The sequence below is a fragment of the Sinocyclocheilus grahami genome, unplaced genomic scaffold (genome assembly GCF_001515645.1).
Source record: "Sinocyclocheilus grahami isolate Dianchi unplaced genomic scaffold, SAMN03320097.WGS_v1.1 scaffold324.1, whole genome shotgun sequence".
Classification (NCBI taxonomy): domain Eukaryota; kingdom Metazoa; phylum Chordata; class Actinopteri; order Cypriniformes; family Cyprinidae; genus Sinocyclocheilus; species Sinocyclocheilus grahami.
Window position 1 is genome coordinate 498,827 of NW_015505503.1, and position 14,211 is coordinate 513,037.

Here is a 14,211-nt window from a genome sequence, read left to right on the forward strand (position 1 = left end):
TATTAACTACGCATAAAACCCCATCTTTTTACTTAAGTACCAGATATGTGTGTCATGCCATAAACATTTTATTTTTCAAAATTTTTCTCTAAACAATGTAATGTGACATGACAAAATACAAAATTCACAAAACTGTTTTTTTCCTGGTAGTCAGGATGATATAGGCTTATGCTTTATTTATAGTTTCCCTTTATTCGAAATATTCCCAAACGTGTTAACAATATCATGAAATATCTCGATTCTCAAATATGTGAAAGTAAATGCATTTTGCACCTTTATAGATTAATTGATCTATAACGGGCAATATGCAAAGTACCCTAATAGTGTAATCTATTAACTACGCATAAAACCCCATCTTTTTACTTAAGTACCAGATATGGGTGTCATGCCATAAAATATAGTATTGTAATATGACTGACTTTATATTTACTGTGAATTTAATAAAAACATTGTAATTTACTAATTATAACACTTTCATTGTACAGAAAGAAAGCAAAGAACATTTAGGCTACATTATCAAAGAACATTTTAAGCACTCTCAGAAACTCTTATTATAATCACTGAAGCTGTTTACACTGTGAAATGAATATCCTACTTTGTACGCGCATCTGCACTTTGTTGTTTCTGATGAGAGAATTCGTCAGAGAACAGAATTCCTTCAGCGAGCGACTGAACAGAACACCAGGGGCAAGTTCAAGCTCAAACCGGTGCGCAACGTTTTGCTACGGTTTCCGGTTTGAACGACATGTTTCCTGGAAACGGTGTGCAACGGGGTTTGAGATACGTTTTCTCTTGTTTGGTGGGTGTGTCAAACATGTCAGCCCAATCAGCAGCAACATGTATATAAACCACGCGGTATTAAAGAGACAGCTTGCACAATGTAATTAACATCCAAATAAATTCACAAGAGCAAGAATATTGTTTGCACATGTTTATTTACATTAAAGGCAAAATAACTGAAATAATAAGAGCACAAGTATAGATCATCGAGCGTATTTTCCAGTATTAAACACGTATTTATACCGATTTCATCAGGCTCCGAAAATTCTTCCAAAAGAACACAAAGAATGGCCTTCTCAGCTGCCATAGCTGCAACTCTTGCGTCATCAGAACAGGGTGTTCAACGCACCACCGTTTCCGTTTAAAAAACATTTTGCACCGTTTGGTCGGGGCTTAAGGCAGCCCAGCATTTCAGCGATGACTCATCTGAACGCCTCTGATTGGCTATTGCATTCATAAGCTCAACAGAATCGTGTGTGATTGGTTATAATATATTGGTTATCAGAGTTGCCAAGTCCGCATATTATACACGACTTTGGGCTTCTTTTTTTGTAAAGTAGCGTGAAAAAATCCAGGGTCGCGGTTTTTTGGGCTTATTTTAAAAAATATGGTTGCTTGTTAGGGAAATCAAGCAACTTAATTTCTTTATGTTGGTTGTATTCTCCAATGCATTGATTGACACTCTGTCTGCTCACAGTTAATAGCCAACCAGTGCAATAATATAAAAGTGCTGCAGCGTAATTTGCCAAATGTTCGCCCCCTCCTCCCCTTCATTGGAGAAAAATCACTTTCAAAAAGAAGGCACATGAATCTGTAATCCAAGCGATGATAGACGTAGAGGAGTGGGATGACTTTCTTTAAGCCTAATTTTTGATTTTTACATTGTTTTTGTAATGTATTAATTATCATGGGCTGTAATAAAAAACTAATTGTCCTATACTAATACTAAGAGTAAATACATTTGGTTCCAATAGCCTATATTTTAGTAGGCTATAAATAGGTGGCTATGTTACAGCTCCCCTTTGAAGCTCTTGTGTTTTTCTCCTTTTCCATCTATCCAATCCTATTCTGCTCACATGTGATTGGAGCAAGGTTATTTTCGTAAACGAAAACGAAAACTAAGACGAAAACGATTGGTCAAAAAACATTTTCGTAAACTGAAATAAAATAAAAACATCAAAATAAATGAAAAACTAAAACGAAACTAACAACAGTTACTGCAAAACGAACTGAAATAAAATAATAATTATCAAAAATAAATAATCGTTTTCATAGTTATTAGGTTCTCACCCCATGGCGAAAAAAGATATGAGCTGTGTGTGGGTTTAGGGAAATACCTGTAAATGGCGCATCATACAGGTGAGGCTATCTGACGGAGAGTTTAAAGCAGGGTCTTGCACGGGTCCTGTTTGGTAAACCTGCATCCGAAGTACATAACCCGACCCGTTATCCGACAGCAGCACCAATTTAATTCTGTGCCCGACCCGTTTGACATAAAGACCGTGACCTGAACCGCGCCCGCATTAAATTGGCTACTGTATCAGTAAGGCAAAATTATTTATTTTCTCATGTAACACAAGCAATCAAACCACAATAGACATTTTAAGTTGGTGCTTTGAAGAAAAACAGACCAGCAGCACAACAGAACAAAGAATGCGCATGCTCCCCTTTGAAGCTCTTGTGTTTTTCTCCTTTTCCATCTATCCAATCCTATTCTGCTCACATGTGATTGGAGCAAGGTTATTTTCGTAAACGAAAACGAAAACTAAGACGAAAACGATTGGTCAAAAAACATTTTCGTAAACTGAAATAAAATAAAAACATCAAAATAAATGAAAAACTAAAACGAAACTAACAACAGTTACTGCAAAACGAACTGAAATAAAATAATAATTATCAAAAATATATAATCGTTTTCATAGTCATTAGGTTCTCACCCCATGGCGAAAAAAGATATGAGCTGTGTGTGGGTTTAGGGAAATACCTGTAAATGGCGCATCATACAGGTGAGGCTATCTGACGGAGAGTTTAAAGCAGGGTCTTGCACGGGTCCTGTTTGGTAAACCTGCATCCGAAGTACATAACCCGACCCGTTATCCGACAGCAGCACCAATTTAATTCTGTGCCCGACCCGTTTGACATAAAGACCGTGACCTGAACCGCGCCCGCATTAAATTGGCTACTGTATCAGTAAGGCAAAATTATTTATTTTCTCATGTAACACAAGCAATCAAACCACAATAGACATTTTAAGTTGGTGCTTTGAAGAAAAACAGACCAGCAGCACAACAGAACAAAGAATGCGCATCCTTACTGTAAACCATAAAAAGCTTTTGCCCACATCTTGCGACGCCAAAAGCTGTTTTGAACAAATGTGCATAAACTACGCGCTTATAATTCTTCATAAAAGAAAAGAACATATTTAAATATGCCTTTACTGTTAAATGTCATTGTCTCTCCTTAAACTCTAACTGTGGCCATTAGTCCTTTACAGAACCACTAAAAATAAAATGATGCATAGGCTACAGAAAACAGCAACGAGCGCTCTCTAAGCTGTCATTCACTTCAGCTATGCTGCAAATCGAATGTTAAATTAACATTATTATTGAATTTCATAAGTTCCACTTATGATTTATGCGCGTTTGTTCGCGAGAAAGTGAGCAAGACAGGACAGTTATGGTAGCATGATTATGGTTAAATAAGATGAAAGACATATAATACAAAGAAATTAGCTACACACATTTATCATTCAGTAGTACGTTTTAAATATAATGTAAGTGCAACTTGTGTAGATTTAAAAATGCATGACTGCTTCATTTTGATGTGTATCTGTATACTTTTACCATCTAATAATCAATCTCAGCATGCTTTAATTTTGTGTCCCTAGACGTGTGCATCACTAAAGGTTAAATTAGCCAAAGTATTTCTTCGGCCTGTGCTCTGGAAGTGATCTGTTAATTCTGCTAAACTTTAATTAGCCTACTAAAACTAAAACTGAAACTAAACGATATAAAAACTAAAGAGAAATGTGTTCACAAAATAAAAACCAACACAATTATGAAGGAAACTTTTGCAATTTAAAAATGCAAAACTATAATAACCTTGGATTGGAGATTGGAGTTTTGTTCCCACTTTGTTGCAGTTTGCTGATTTTTGTAAAATAACTTCTGTTTTTGCTTTTCAGATAAAATGGTGGTTTCAGTTTAATATGTTGCAGGCTCATTTATTAGTAATACATAATTGATAATAAATAATATTGACGATAATGAATCATCAAAAAAAATATTGGGCTTGTTTTTGAAGCTGCTGTTGCTTATTAATCTTGCGAGAGTTGGCAACAATGCGCAGAGCTGTAAAAACACGTCTGCCAGCCAAACAGCAAACGCAGATTTGAATTTAGTAGCTGATGCTGTTCAACACTGCATGTTCTAATCACGCTCGTGTGATTGTATGAAATATAAAAAATATTATTCGGCTATTCTTTTGTCTTTTGGAAGCTGCATTCATAAACCCACTTGGCTCAAAAATCTGAGGGGGCATGTGCAGTTTGAACGGGCAAACGCCTCTGCCTGAATTGCATTTGATTGTTTCATTTTTACTTCTAAAATTTTTGTTAAACAAATTTTACATGTAAGCAGTATTTTATACATGTTTAAATGATGCAAGTATGTTGTATTAATAATTGCACTCATTGAAAATAAGGAAAGTTAAACCAGTAGTTTTATGGAGTATATAGGTTTAGAGGAAACAAGTGCAAATTACTCATCAATATTAGCATTTATTTATTTATTTATTTCAAATATTTACATTACCTTAACTTGTTGGGTCTGCTCAGTTTTATTTGTCATGGTACCAAATGTAGTTACTCAGATGTAGGCCTACTTTTCCCCCCTTTTTTTTTAACTTACATTTACTCAGTTCCTAAGGTATATTTAATTCATTTAACTGCTTTAAAATTATTCAATATTCTGAAGTGTACAAATGTTTAACCAAAAAAAATAAATAAATAAATAAAATAGCTCATAGTTGATTTTTTTAAGAATATAATTCTTACTACTAACATTTTCAATCTTTCTAGTAAATTTTCAATTCCCCTATAAAGTCTCTTCAAGTCTGCACAGTGCATCTGACAAGTTAAAAAATAAATAAAACTAGTGAAGAACTAGTATCCATCTAATAACAACTGTGATAATTTCCAGTAACTAGAAAAACGTACTGTTAACAAATGAAAATGTACTAACTAGTGACACTAAAAAAGGATACCACCATTAGACTAACTAGTAAATAACAAAGTAAAATATAACAATAATAGATAGGCTACTCGTTAAAGGGGTCATATGATGCGATTTCAATTTGTCCTTTCTCTTTGTAGTGTTACAAGCTCTTGGTGCGTAAAGAAGATCTGTAAAGTTGCAAAGACTAAAGTCTCAAATCCAAAGAGATATTCTTTATAAAAGTTAAGAGTCAGCCACACCTACCTAAAACGTCTCATTCTAACACGCCCCCACATATCTACGTCACTGTGTGGGAAGATAAGCATAATGCCGGCCAAATGTTCACGCAAAGAAAGAAGGCGTAACTTTTATTCTCGCTGTAGTCTTGTTGCTGCCGCCATGTCGTGAAGGCGCTGTGTGTTTCGTTGTGAAAGCGAAACTACTTTGTTTGGTCTTCCAAAAGAGGATGATATTGCTTCGTCATGCCTAGAGCTGATCCGTGCTGGTCGCTGAGGGAATGCTGAGGAAATACTTCAACTTCGAGCAGTGGATCGCCGGATCGGCTTTCACCGTGGACAAAGCGGAGTCCAGCCCCAGGTCGTCACATGTGGTTGCAGCAGGCATCACAATATGGTAAAGGACTTAACATTTCCGTCTCACGCTTGAGGAATTCGAACAATCACAATGCACTGGATAGCTGGCCTATCAGAGCACACCTCGCTTTTCAGACCGATGAGCTTTGTAAAAATCGACGCGTTTCAGAAAGACGGGGCATAGAGGAGAAACAATAATGTACAGTATGTGGGAAAAAAATTGTTTTTTGAACTTTAAACCGCATAAACACATTACATTACACCAAATACACCAAATAATGTTCTTTTTAGCAACATCATATGACCCCTTTAAAAGAATACATGTTAACACGGCTTGCCATAGACGGAGAAGTGGGTGGGCGCGAGCGCGTAGAGCGTGCACGCGCCAAGCCAAGCCAGTGCGTACATGTGTCGCAGGTTTTAAAACTCAGAAAGAGCTGGAGCAGCGGCAGACCTGGGGGTGCACCAAGAGTACCCGAGGGTTTAAATCCTAAAAAAGAAAACACTCCAAGAGTGTGCGCAGAATAGTTAAGTGATATTTCATCACCTGAAGAGAAATAACGGGAGAGATTAGAAACTGTTTGCTGCACTGGATGCTCTCATGAACATGGAGCTGTCATCAATAGGAGAGCAAGTGTTTGCTGTGGAGTCAATCACGAAGAAGAGGATAAGAAAGGTAAGGACGTTGCTGGTGCATATAAAAATGCACTTTGGTCATGTAAAGCAATGTATTCTGCACGCACTATTTACTTTGTTTTGAAGGGATTAATACCACCAAAGTCCGCACAGTTTTCTTCTGTTGCCAGTTCGGGAATCACTCATGAGTGAATAACACCTAAGCTTGCGTAACATTTCTGAACTTTTTCGTTGCATGACTTTTCGTGTGCAAAACACTGCGGCAACTTGCATGTTATTCTCTAAAGTTAGTGAATATTCGCACGGCTCGCGCTTGAATCGCGAGCGCTGTAGATGGAGGGGGGCGTGTGAGAACAGCGCGCGTGTCAGCATCAACGCCATCGATGCGCGTTGCGCTCGGAAAATCACCGCGTTTAGCGGCTACGCAGTTCATTTGTACGCGCGCGGGCCAAGGATGAGGCGTGAAACATCCGCGCAGTTGTCAAAAATAATCGGACCAGTTTAGACCAACGGCAGAATAAACCAGATTAAAGATGTTTAAATAGCGATAAATAAAATAGGTCATGTTTATTAATAGAGCACGCACGAAGTAGCTGATCTCACTGGTAGGTCTTCATTTATTTATTATTATTGTTGTGTGTGTGGTATACAGATGTTGTAATGTACAGTAATAGCCCGCTGCATGTGCACGCGGGCTTCGTTTCGTACGCTCCAGCGTGAGGGGAGGAAAGACCTTCGCAGCTTCAGGTTGCACAAAATGAGTTGTTTACGCTGATAAATAAAATAGGTCATGTTTATTAATAGAGCACGCACGAAGTAGCTGATCTCACTGGTAGGTCTTCATTTATTTATTATTGTTGTGTGTGTGGTATACAGATGTTGTAATGTACAGTAATAGCCCGCTGCATGTGCACGCGGGCTTCGTTTCGTACGCTCCAGCGTGAGGGGAGGAAAGACCTTCGCAGCTTCAGGTTGCACAAAATGAGTTGTTTACGCGTTTCCATGGCCCCACCTACTTCCATCCCATGAATGTTCTTGAAACTCGCTGTTTTTGTTTTTTTTAAAATGGAACTCACGTGCTCGCCCCTCTATGACATCACGCACCGTAACATTCTCGAGCGCAGCGCCGTTCTCATCCTGCATAATCTTTCAAGTCAAAATACTACTGCGCGTTGACATCTTAAAGAGACAGGCATGCTTTTTTTCAAAATCTGGGGGATGTTTGTGTCATGGATTGGTTGAAAACAGAATGGTGAGGTATATCCCCCCCCCCTCAGCCCTCTCGACTTTAAAAGTGACAGTGACTTCTTTTATTTCTTTCTCATTTCAGGGAAATGTGGAATATCTGCTAAAGTGGCAAGGGTGGGCGCCTAAGTAAGTTCTCATATAGGACTGGAAAAACATACAGTCATTTTATTAAAGACAAAATACAACCTACAACTAGAACACAATATGTGGGTGAATCCCACAAAAACATGTCAAGGTCACATTTCACCAGCCCCAATAAAGATTGCGTAAAACATGAGGAAAAATAGGTATTGGATCAAAACACAGCATCATATTATTCCTTTCTCTTCACCACAAGAGACGACAATGTTATGCGGCGTTAAAATAATAATAAATACATTGGGTTTTCAAACAAAAAGTAGCCGGTATTTGAAAATCATGAGATGAAAATGACTGTACATTGTAAAGTTGAATTTTGTGCAAACAAAATATGCGCTTGAAAACTCTTTTAGCCATGTGTTACTCCAATGATCTGTTTGGGACTGTCTCTGTGACTGTCAGGTACAGCACTTGGGAACCAGAGGACAATATACTGGACCCTCGTCTTGTCCTCGCCTATGAAGAAAAGTAAGTCGCACTCTGATGAGGAGATGAATATGCTGGAGGCAACGGGATGTTCTTTCCTTTCCATCTCCCAAATCCTTTGCAAATCTCTCTTTCTAACAGAGAGGAGAAGGAAAGAGCTCTGGCTTATAAGAGGAAGGGCTTGAGACCTCGTCGAGTTATTCTGCGGGTATGAGTTATCTCTTTACTATTTTGATGTCCAGTAGCAGTTCTTATGTAATTCTGATGTTTTTTTTTCCTGTAATGCACAAACTGTGTGTTATTTTCCCTAAAACAATATTTGAAGCCGCATCCAACTGTTGTGTCCTTTCTATGAAGCTTCTGTAACAACAAGTAGGCCTACCAAAGGTTTTATATCGATTCATATATCATATATCCAACCATCTGATACACATAATAAAAGTGATCTGATGTACTAAAGTGTCCCAGGATCTGAACTTAGATTCACTGTCCAAATTTGGCATAGCATCCACATGGACTTTTTCTTTCGAACATGGTTCAAAACCATTCTCTGTAAGTGCACCAAAGGAGTCATCTAGATTGCAAGATAATGTATCGCAGCAGTTGTAAAGACAATTCAGTATTTCAGAAAGAACATTCTAGCCTAACCAGTATTTGCAACATCTGATAAACACTGCATAATCTCAACTTTCTAACAGAGCATCTACCCAATGGACCTACGAAGTAAACACAAGGTTCCAGATAAACCTACCCCGAGAATCCGCCTGTCACTCACCCGCTCCATGGGGACGGAAATAGACCAGAATGGGCGGCGCTACCGTCCCATAGAGAAATACAAGAACAGGCATTGCAGGTCCAAGCTCATGAATGACATCAAACCATCCCAGTATTCACTTCCTGCAAAAGACTCCGAGAAAGAGTGGGATGAAGACGATGAAGATGAGCAGGAGAACAAAGTAAAGAAGATGAGGGAAAACGAAGAAAAAACAACAGAAGTGCACCAGGACATTCCAAGTAGTAGGTGTCGTGTGGCATCAATACAATAACTGTTGCTAAGATACTCTGCAATGAACATACTCAGCCTGATTTTTCAGAATGGCCGCTCATGACCCCTGAATAATTCAGGGGTCACGAGGGCCATTCTGAAAAATCTTGCCAGATATTTCTGAATCACAGTGACAACTGGCTAACACGTGTTTAATGTGATTGAGAAATACTCCACTGTCAAAATTCACCCAAAAATGACAATGTAGTATGTCATTCAAAACCTGTAAGATACTCTGTCCTCTGCAAAACACAAAAAGAGTTTTGTTTTAGTTACTTTTTCTTACAATGAAAATGAATGACCATTAAACGTAAAACCTGGACCATAACGTACCATAAAAGCAGTCCATATGACATTTGCCAGAAATTTCTACTCTTCTGAAGCCATTTCACCTTTAGTGTGAGGAACGACTCATTTAAATAGTCAAAAATGTATGTAACCCTCAATCATTTCACTCGAATCTCATTCATTTAAATGTAGTTGTGTCAAGTTTGATGACAGTAGCTTTGAACATTGGTTCTTATGTCTTGTGTTCAATCATCATTGATGTAAAACCAAACGTGAGATTTTCAGAGCTGTGTTTCACAAAATCATAACCATAAGTAGATTGTAGAGACCACTGGTGCCAGTGCAGGACTCTATAGACTCCCACTGGTTGCTCTGGTGCGACTAACTTTCTCAGTTTTATTTAATTAGTATTATTATTTTTATTAAATGTATTTGCTACAGCATGGCTTTAATCAATGTATGCTGATGAATAGTTTTTTTCTTTTATCATAGTTTATAGTTATATGGTAACAAAAGTGTTTAACATTCAACCCGACGAACGAGCTTATATAATGTTTATTAACAAAAACGAGTAAGACGAGGCATGGCATACACCACATGCTGTATTATATATTGACTTATAAATTACAGAACGTTTAGCAAACACTAAGGAATCAAATAAATATTTTTAAAAATGTAATGGTGTAAAGTGAGGTAAACAGCAAAGACGACAGGCTTTTCAAAATGAAAATAAAAATAAAACGTAACTGGCTGTCGGTGACGGTGCTTGCATGTTTTTGCGATCATGTCAAATTTCAACTCGCACATTCTCAAAAGAATTGTCGCAAATGTGACCATTTTGGTCGCAGTCTAGAGCCCTGCAGTGGTTTCTACCATCTACTTGGGCTTACAATGCATTTGGGAAATGTAGCCCAGGTCAATTTGTTCATTTTATAAAATACATTTCACGAAGTAGTCCATACGACTCTTGCACTTCCAATTCTTTTGAAGTTATATATTAGGAACAAAGTGATATTTATATCGTTATTTGACAAAAGACCCTTTTGCTTCCTTTCTGCCGTAGCTTTCGAATCTCTTTCGTAATCCAGTACATTCAAACTTGCAGTTAAAGATGTGTCACGACTGGTTTAGAGTCATTGACGATAATTCACACCAAAACTTCTATGACATATCTTGAAGCAGAGAAGGTCATGTGTGTCTGGAATGACTTTAAAGTCACTAAATAACTCCGTTTTAGTTCAACAGTTCCCTTTAAAGTTCATTGAGTTTCTGTCTTTTTCTCTCAGGTCAAGAGACAACGGAGGGGTACAGCTCTTCGGCAGAAGATGAAGCTGTAATCACCATCAAGGAAACTGAGAACTGCTCTTCCATTTATGACCATGCTGAGAAGCCAAGCGAGGATACAAGTCAAGTTTTAGGAGCAACAGAAAACAGTACAATCACTAACACACAAGAGAACGAGCCAGTCACAAACACCACAGGGGGTGAGGACTCCGTACGGGTATCACATGACACAACAAACACTGGCCAATCACTACACAGCACCGAGTCAGGAGCCAAGCAAGTTGTGTTTGACCAAGTACAGAACAGACCTTCGGTTATCGAGGTACATTCGAGCACTAAATGTAGACAGGAAGAGGTAAGAGAAAGTGGTGAGGTAGACCATTCAGAGGCCAAAGAAAAGGAAGGAATGGATGCTGAAATTACAGCAGAACGCACATTACTACAGGTCCCAATTGACCAATCACAGACTCCCTCCACCACCACAGTGCATCCTGGGAAAGTCACTGTGACTCAGGTGACGATAAATTCCTTGACCGTCACCTTCAAAGAGGCCATGAGTGCAGAAGGCTTTTTTAGTGGCGATGGGCTTGAGGTGTAAGTTGACAAAGGAACCCAAGAACATACAATAGATTCATGTACTTTTAGTCAAGACCAAGTGAATAATACAGTTTGCAGTAGTGAAGCAGATATTGTCTATAAATATTATTTTACCTTGTGTCATTGTGGTAAAATAACCTTTGAAGGACGACATTTCTGATTATACTCAGTGATGCTGTATGCGAAGACTTTATGCATGTAAAGCGAATCTTTGTATCTGTACCACTACTTTTCCATCAGCAGCAGTCATTGACAACAATGAGAAGAAACTGTTTTTTAGTTCCGACTTGAAGACTAAACTACTGTTACATCACCTTTTGTCCTGTAAACAACCATGTGGGAAAAGGAAAGGCCAACTGGCTTTGTTTCCATATCTGCACCTGAGCGGTCTTCACTATGTTTGGAGGCCTTTGTGCATTTTTAAAGAGACCGTATTGGTTTACATTCACAACTGCTACAGTGGATGCTTTCGTAGGGGTAGATCCTGTTCATCTGAACACATGTGCTTTAGGTGTGCTTTTAGCATGGCAGAAATCAAAGTCGAGCCTAAATTACATGTTTTGGTCGTGGTGATAGTTGAACAGGGCTTGTCAGCTCGGTTGTTGCTCTCACGTGACAACTACACTTTTTTTTTTTTGCTTGTATTTACAGCAAATAAATGGGAAAATAAAAGTTGTGGGTGATTTGAATTCATTTTGGAGTAATACTTTTTTGTGTGTAAGCCAATTTGTGCCTCAGAGTAAAATATGTAGTGAAATATAGTGATTTGCAATTGTAACTTAATACCCTGCAATTGCGACTGTATAGGTTCCAATTGCAAGACGGTTAAATTGAAATAATCACATAGTGAGTTACAGTTGCAACTAGGGGATATTAAATCTATTCACAAGAAAGTTGCAACTGAGAGAAATAATGTTACAGTAGCATGATGTGAAGTCACGTATGAAAACATTCACATTGTGAGTTATGAAGTTGCAATTACAAGAAATAATCACAATTCTGAGACATTTAGCTGCTTTTTTTACTGAGGCAGATTCCTTAAAATGTATTTAATGAAGTCCAATTCATTTGAAGTTATATATTAGGAACAAAGTGATATTTATATCGTTATTTGACAAAAGACCCTTTTGCTTCCTTTCTGCCGTAGCTTTCGAATCTCTTTCGTAATCCAGTACATTCAAACTTGCAGTTAAAGATGCGTCACGACTGGTTTAGAGTCATTGACGATAATTCACACCAAAACTTCTATGACATATCTTGAAGCAGAGAAGGTCATGTGTGTCTGGAATGACTTTAGCAGAGAGCAGTGTAATAAATAATCCGGTTACACTATTTCGATAGTCCACTTTAGACATTCTACTAACTATAAGTAACTTTGTAACTACATGTCAACTAATTCTCATTAATTTGCAACTACATGTCTACTAACTCTCAGAGTAGACTGTTAGGGTAGGTTTAGGGTTAGTAAAATAAGTTGACAAAGAAAGTGTTCGAAGATATTAAGCAGACAGTCTACTAATACTCTACGAACTGCTAGTTGACATGTAGTTGCAAAGTTACTTACTGATAATAGAATGTCTAAAGTGGACTATCGAAATAAAGTGTTACCAATAATCCTTATTACACACTCTGGAATACTCAGTTAAACAGCCAAAGTGCTGTCGGCCAGTCATCGTCACAAAATAAACCCAGGAGGAAAATCTCAAGTTGATATTCTCTAGTCAATCGGACCAGGTTAAATGTTCTAAACTACTAGTAAAAAATTATGAAGCATGCTAAGCCGACAGTACTAAGTCATATTTGCTGACCTTAATAATGCTGATTCTTAAATACCATACCTTCACCAGGCAATCTGTACAGTTCACTTTTATCACCTCTAGGATAATTTGCAGGAGCAACAGGTTTTTCAGCATCGGTCTGAACATCAACTGGCAATGACAGCTGGCTGATGAGTCAACTATGACCAGCCTAACAGCCCTTAACACATTTAACCAAACAAACCCAAATCCAAGAGCAGTTCTGCCAAACAGAGATATAAAAGATTAAAGCAGAAAGGCAAATGGTTAAAAAAAAATACAAATGATCCTCAAAAATAAATGACCAATAAATTAAACTTGTTATCTTCATTTTATTAAAAAAAGAAAAGAAAAGAAAAAAAAAAGTGTCCACAGTTTGTGTTTCCTTTGTACAGTACAAAATATTCAAATAAAACTCCCAAAGTTCAGAGCAAAGAAGATTCTGGAAGTGGAGGAAAATCAGTGGTACTGAAGAGGGACGAAAAACTGAAATCAGTGGCTCTCCTCTCCTCCATCGTTTCACTGCGCCATACAGTTCATATGTGAAACGCTGCTCAACATGATTTTGAGCACATGAGCTGATGAACTCCAGCACCACATCCAATACACACACACACACACACACACATATATATATACACACAAAACTTTCATCCAACCAGTACAGACATCTCCACTAACCATCTTATAAGGAGTGCATACACATTCTGAGGGTGGGTGTGTGCATCTACGAACTTGTCCTGTTGCAAAAGAAGTGATGTCCAATGGAATTTCCAATATGGCATGAAATAAGATCCATTCGGCAGCGGAGCGCTCACCAAACCCGATCCCCCAACACTGTAATTTATATTATACTCAATAACCTAAATCTCCAGCTTAAGTAAAGGAATAGCTCCTCATTTTAATAGGTATTAACAAAAATATATTCTATGTGAACTGTAGCAGTCTCTGGGAACACGCATGAACAAAATCCATCATGACAACAAAATAAAAAAGCTAGAATAAATAAAATGCAAAACTCAATTTACAAGGAAGGTATGCATGATGTTCAGATAATTATAATAATATAGGCATCACAATGTTTGAAATGTTCCATATGACTCCGTAAATCACATAACAGAGACTGGTACATGGTGAAACAATATATAAAAAAGTCCTTAATCATT

General features: G+C 37.8%; 2 protein-coding genes across 3 annotated transcripts in view; one reads left to right on the forward strand and one right to left on the reverse strand.

The window, feature by feature from the left end:
- The first annotated feature begins 5,924 nt into the window (after positions 1-5,924).
- Positions 5,925-11,508, forward strand: cbx7a (chromobox homolog 7a). 2 transcript variants are annotated; one of them, XM_016294807.1, is made up of 6 exons: positions 5,925-6,263; positions 7,554-7,597; positions 8,012-8,077; positions 8,177-8,243; positions 8,734-9,052; positions 10,655-11,508. In XM_016294807.1, exons 1-6 carry the CDS (start codon positions 6,189-6,191, stop codon positions 11,248-11,250), a joined length of 1,167 nt encoding a protein of 388 aa, XP_016150293.1. In that variant the 5' UTR covers positions 5,925-6,188; the 3' UTR covers positions 11,251-11,508. The 2 variants fall into 2 exon arrangements, with proteins under 2 accessions (XP_016150293.1, XP_016150294.1); XM_016294808.1 differs by lacking the exon at positions 7,554-7,597 and having other exon boundaries at positions 5,926-6,263; positions 8,012-8,243.
- A 1,728-nt stretch (positions 11,509-13,236) lies between these two features.
- The window catches only part of LOC107602282 (histone acetyltransferase p300-like), a 37,089-nt gene continuing 36,114 nt past the window's right edge, over positions 13,237-14,211 (reverse strand). Inside the window, exon 28 of the mRNA XM_016294743.1 lies at positions 13,237-13,268. Within this exon, the coding sequence (XP_016150229.1) occupies positions 13,237-13,268 (32 nt within the window). The remainder of the gene's footprint in view (positions 13,269-14,211) is intronic.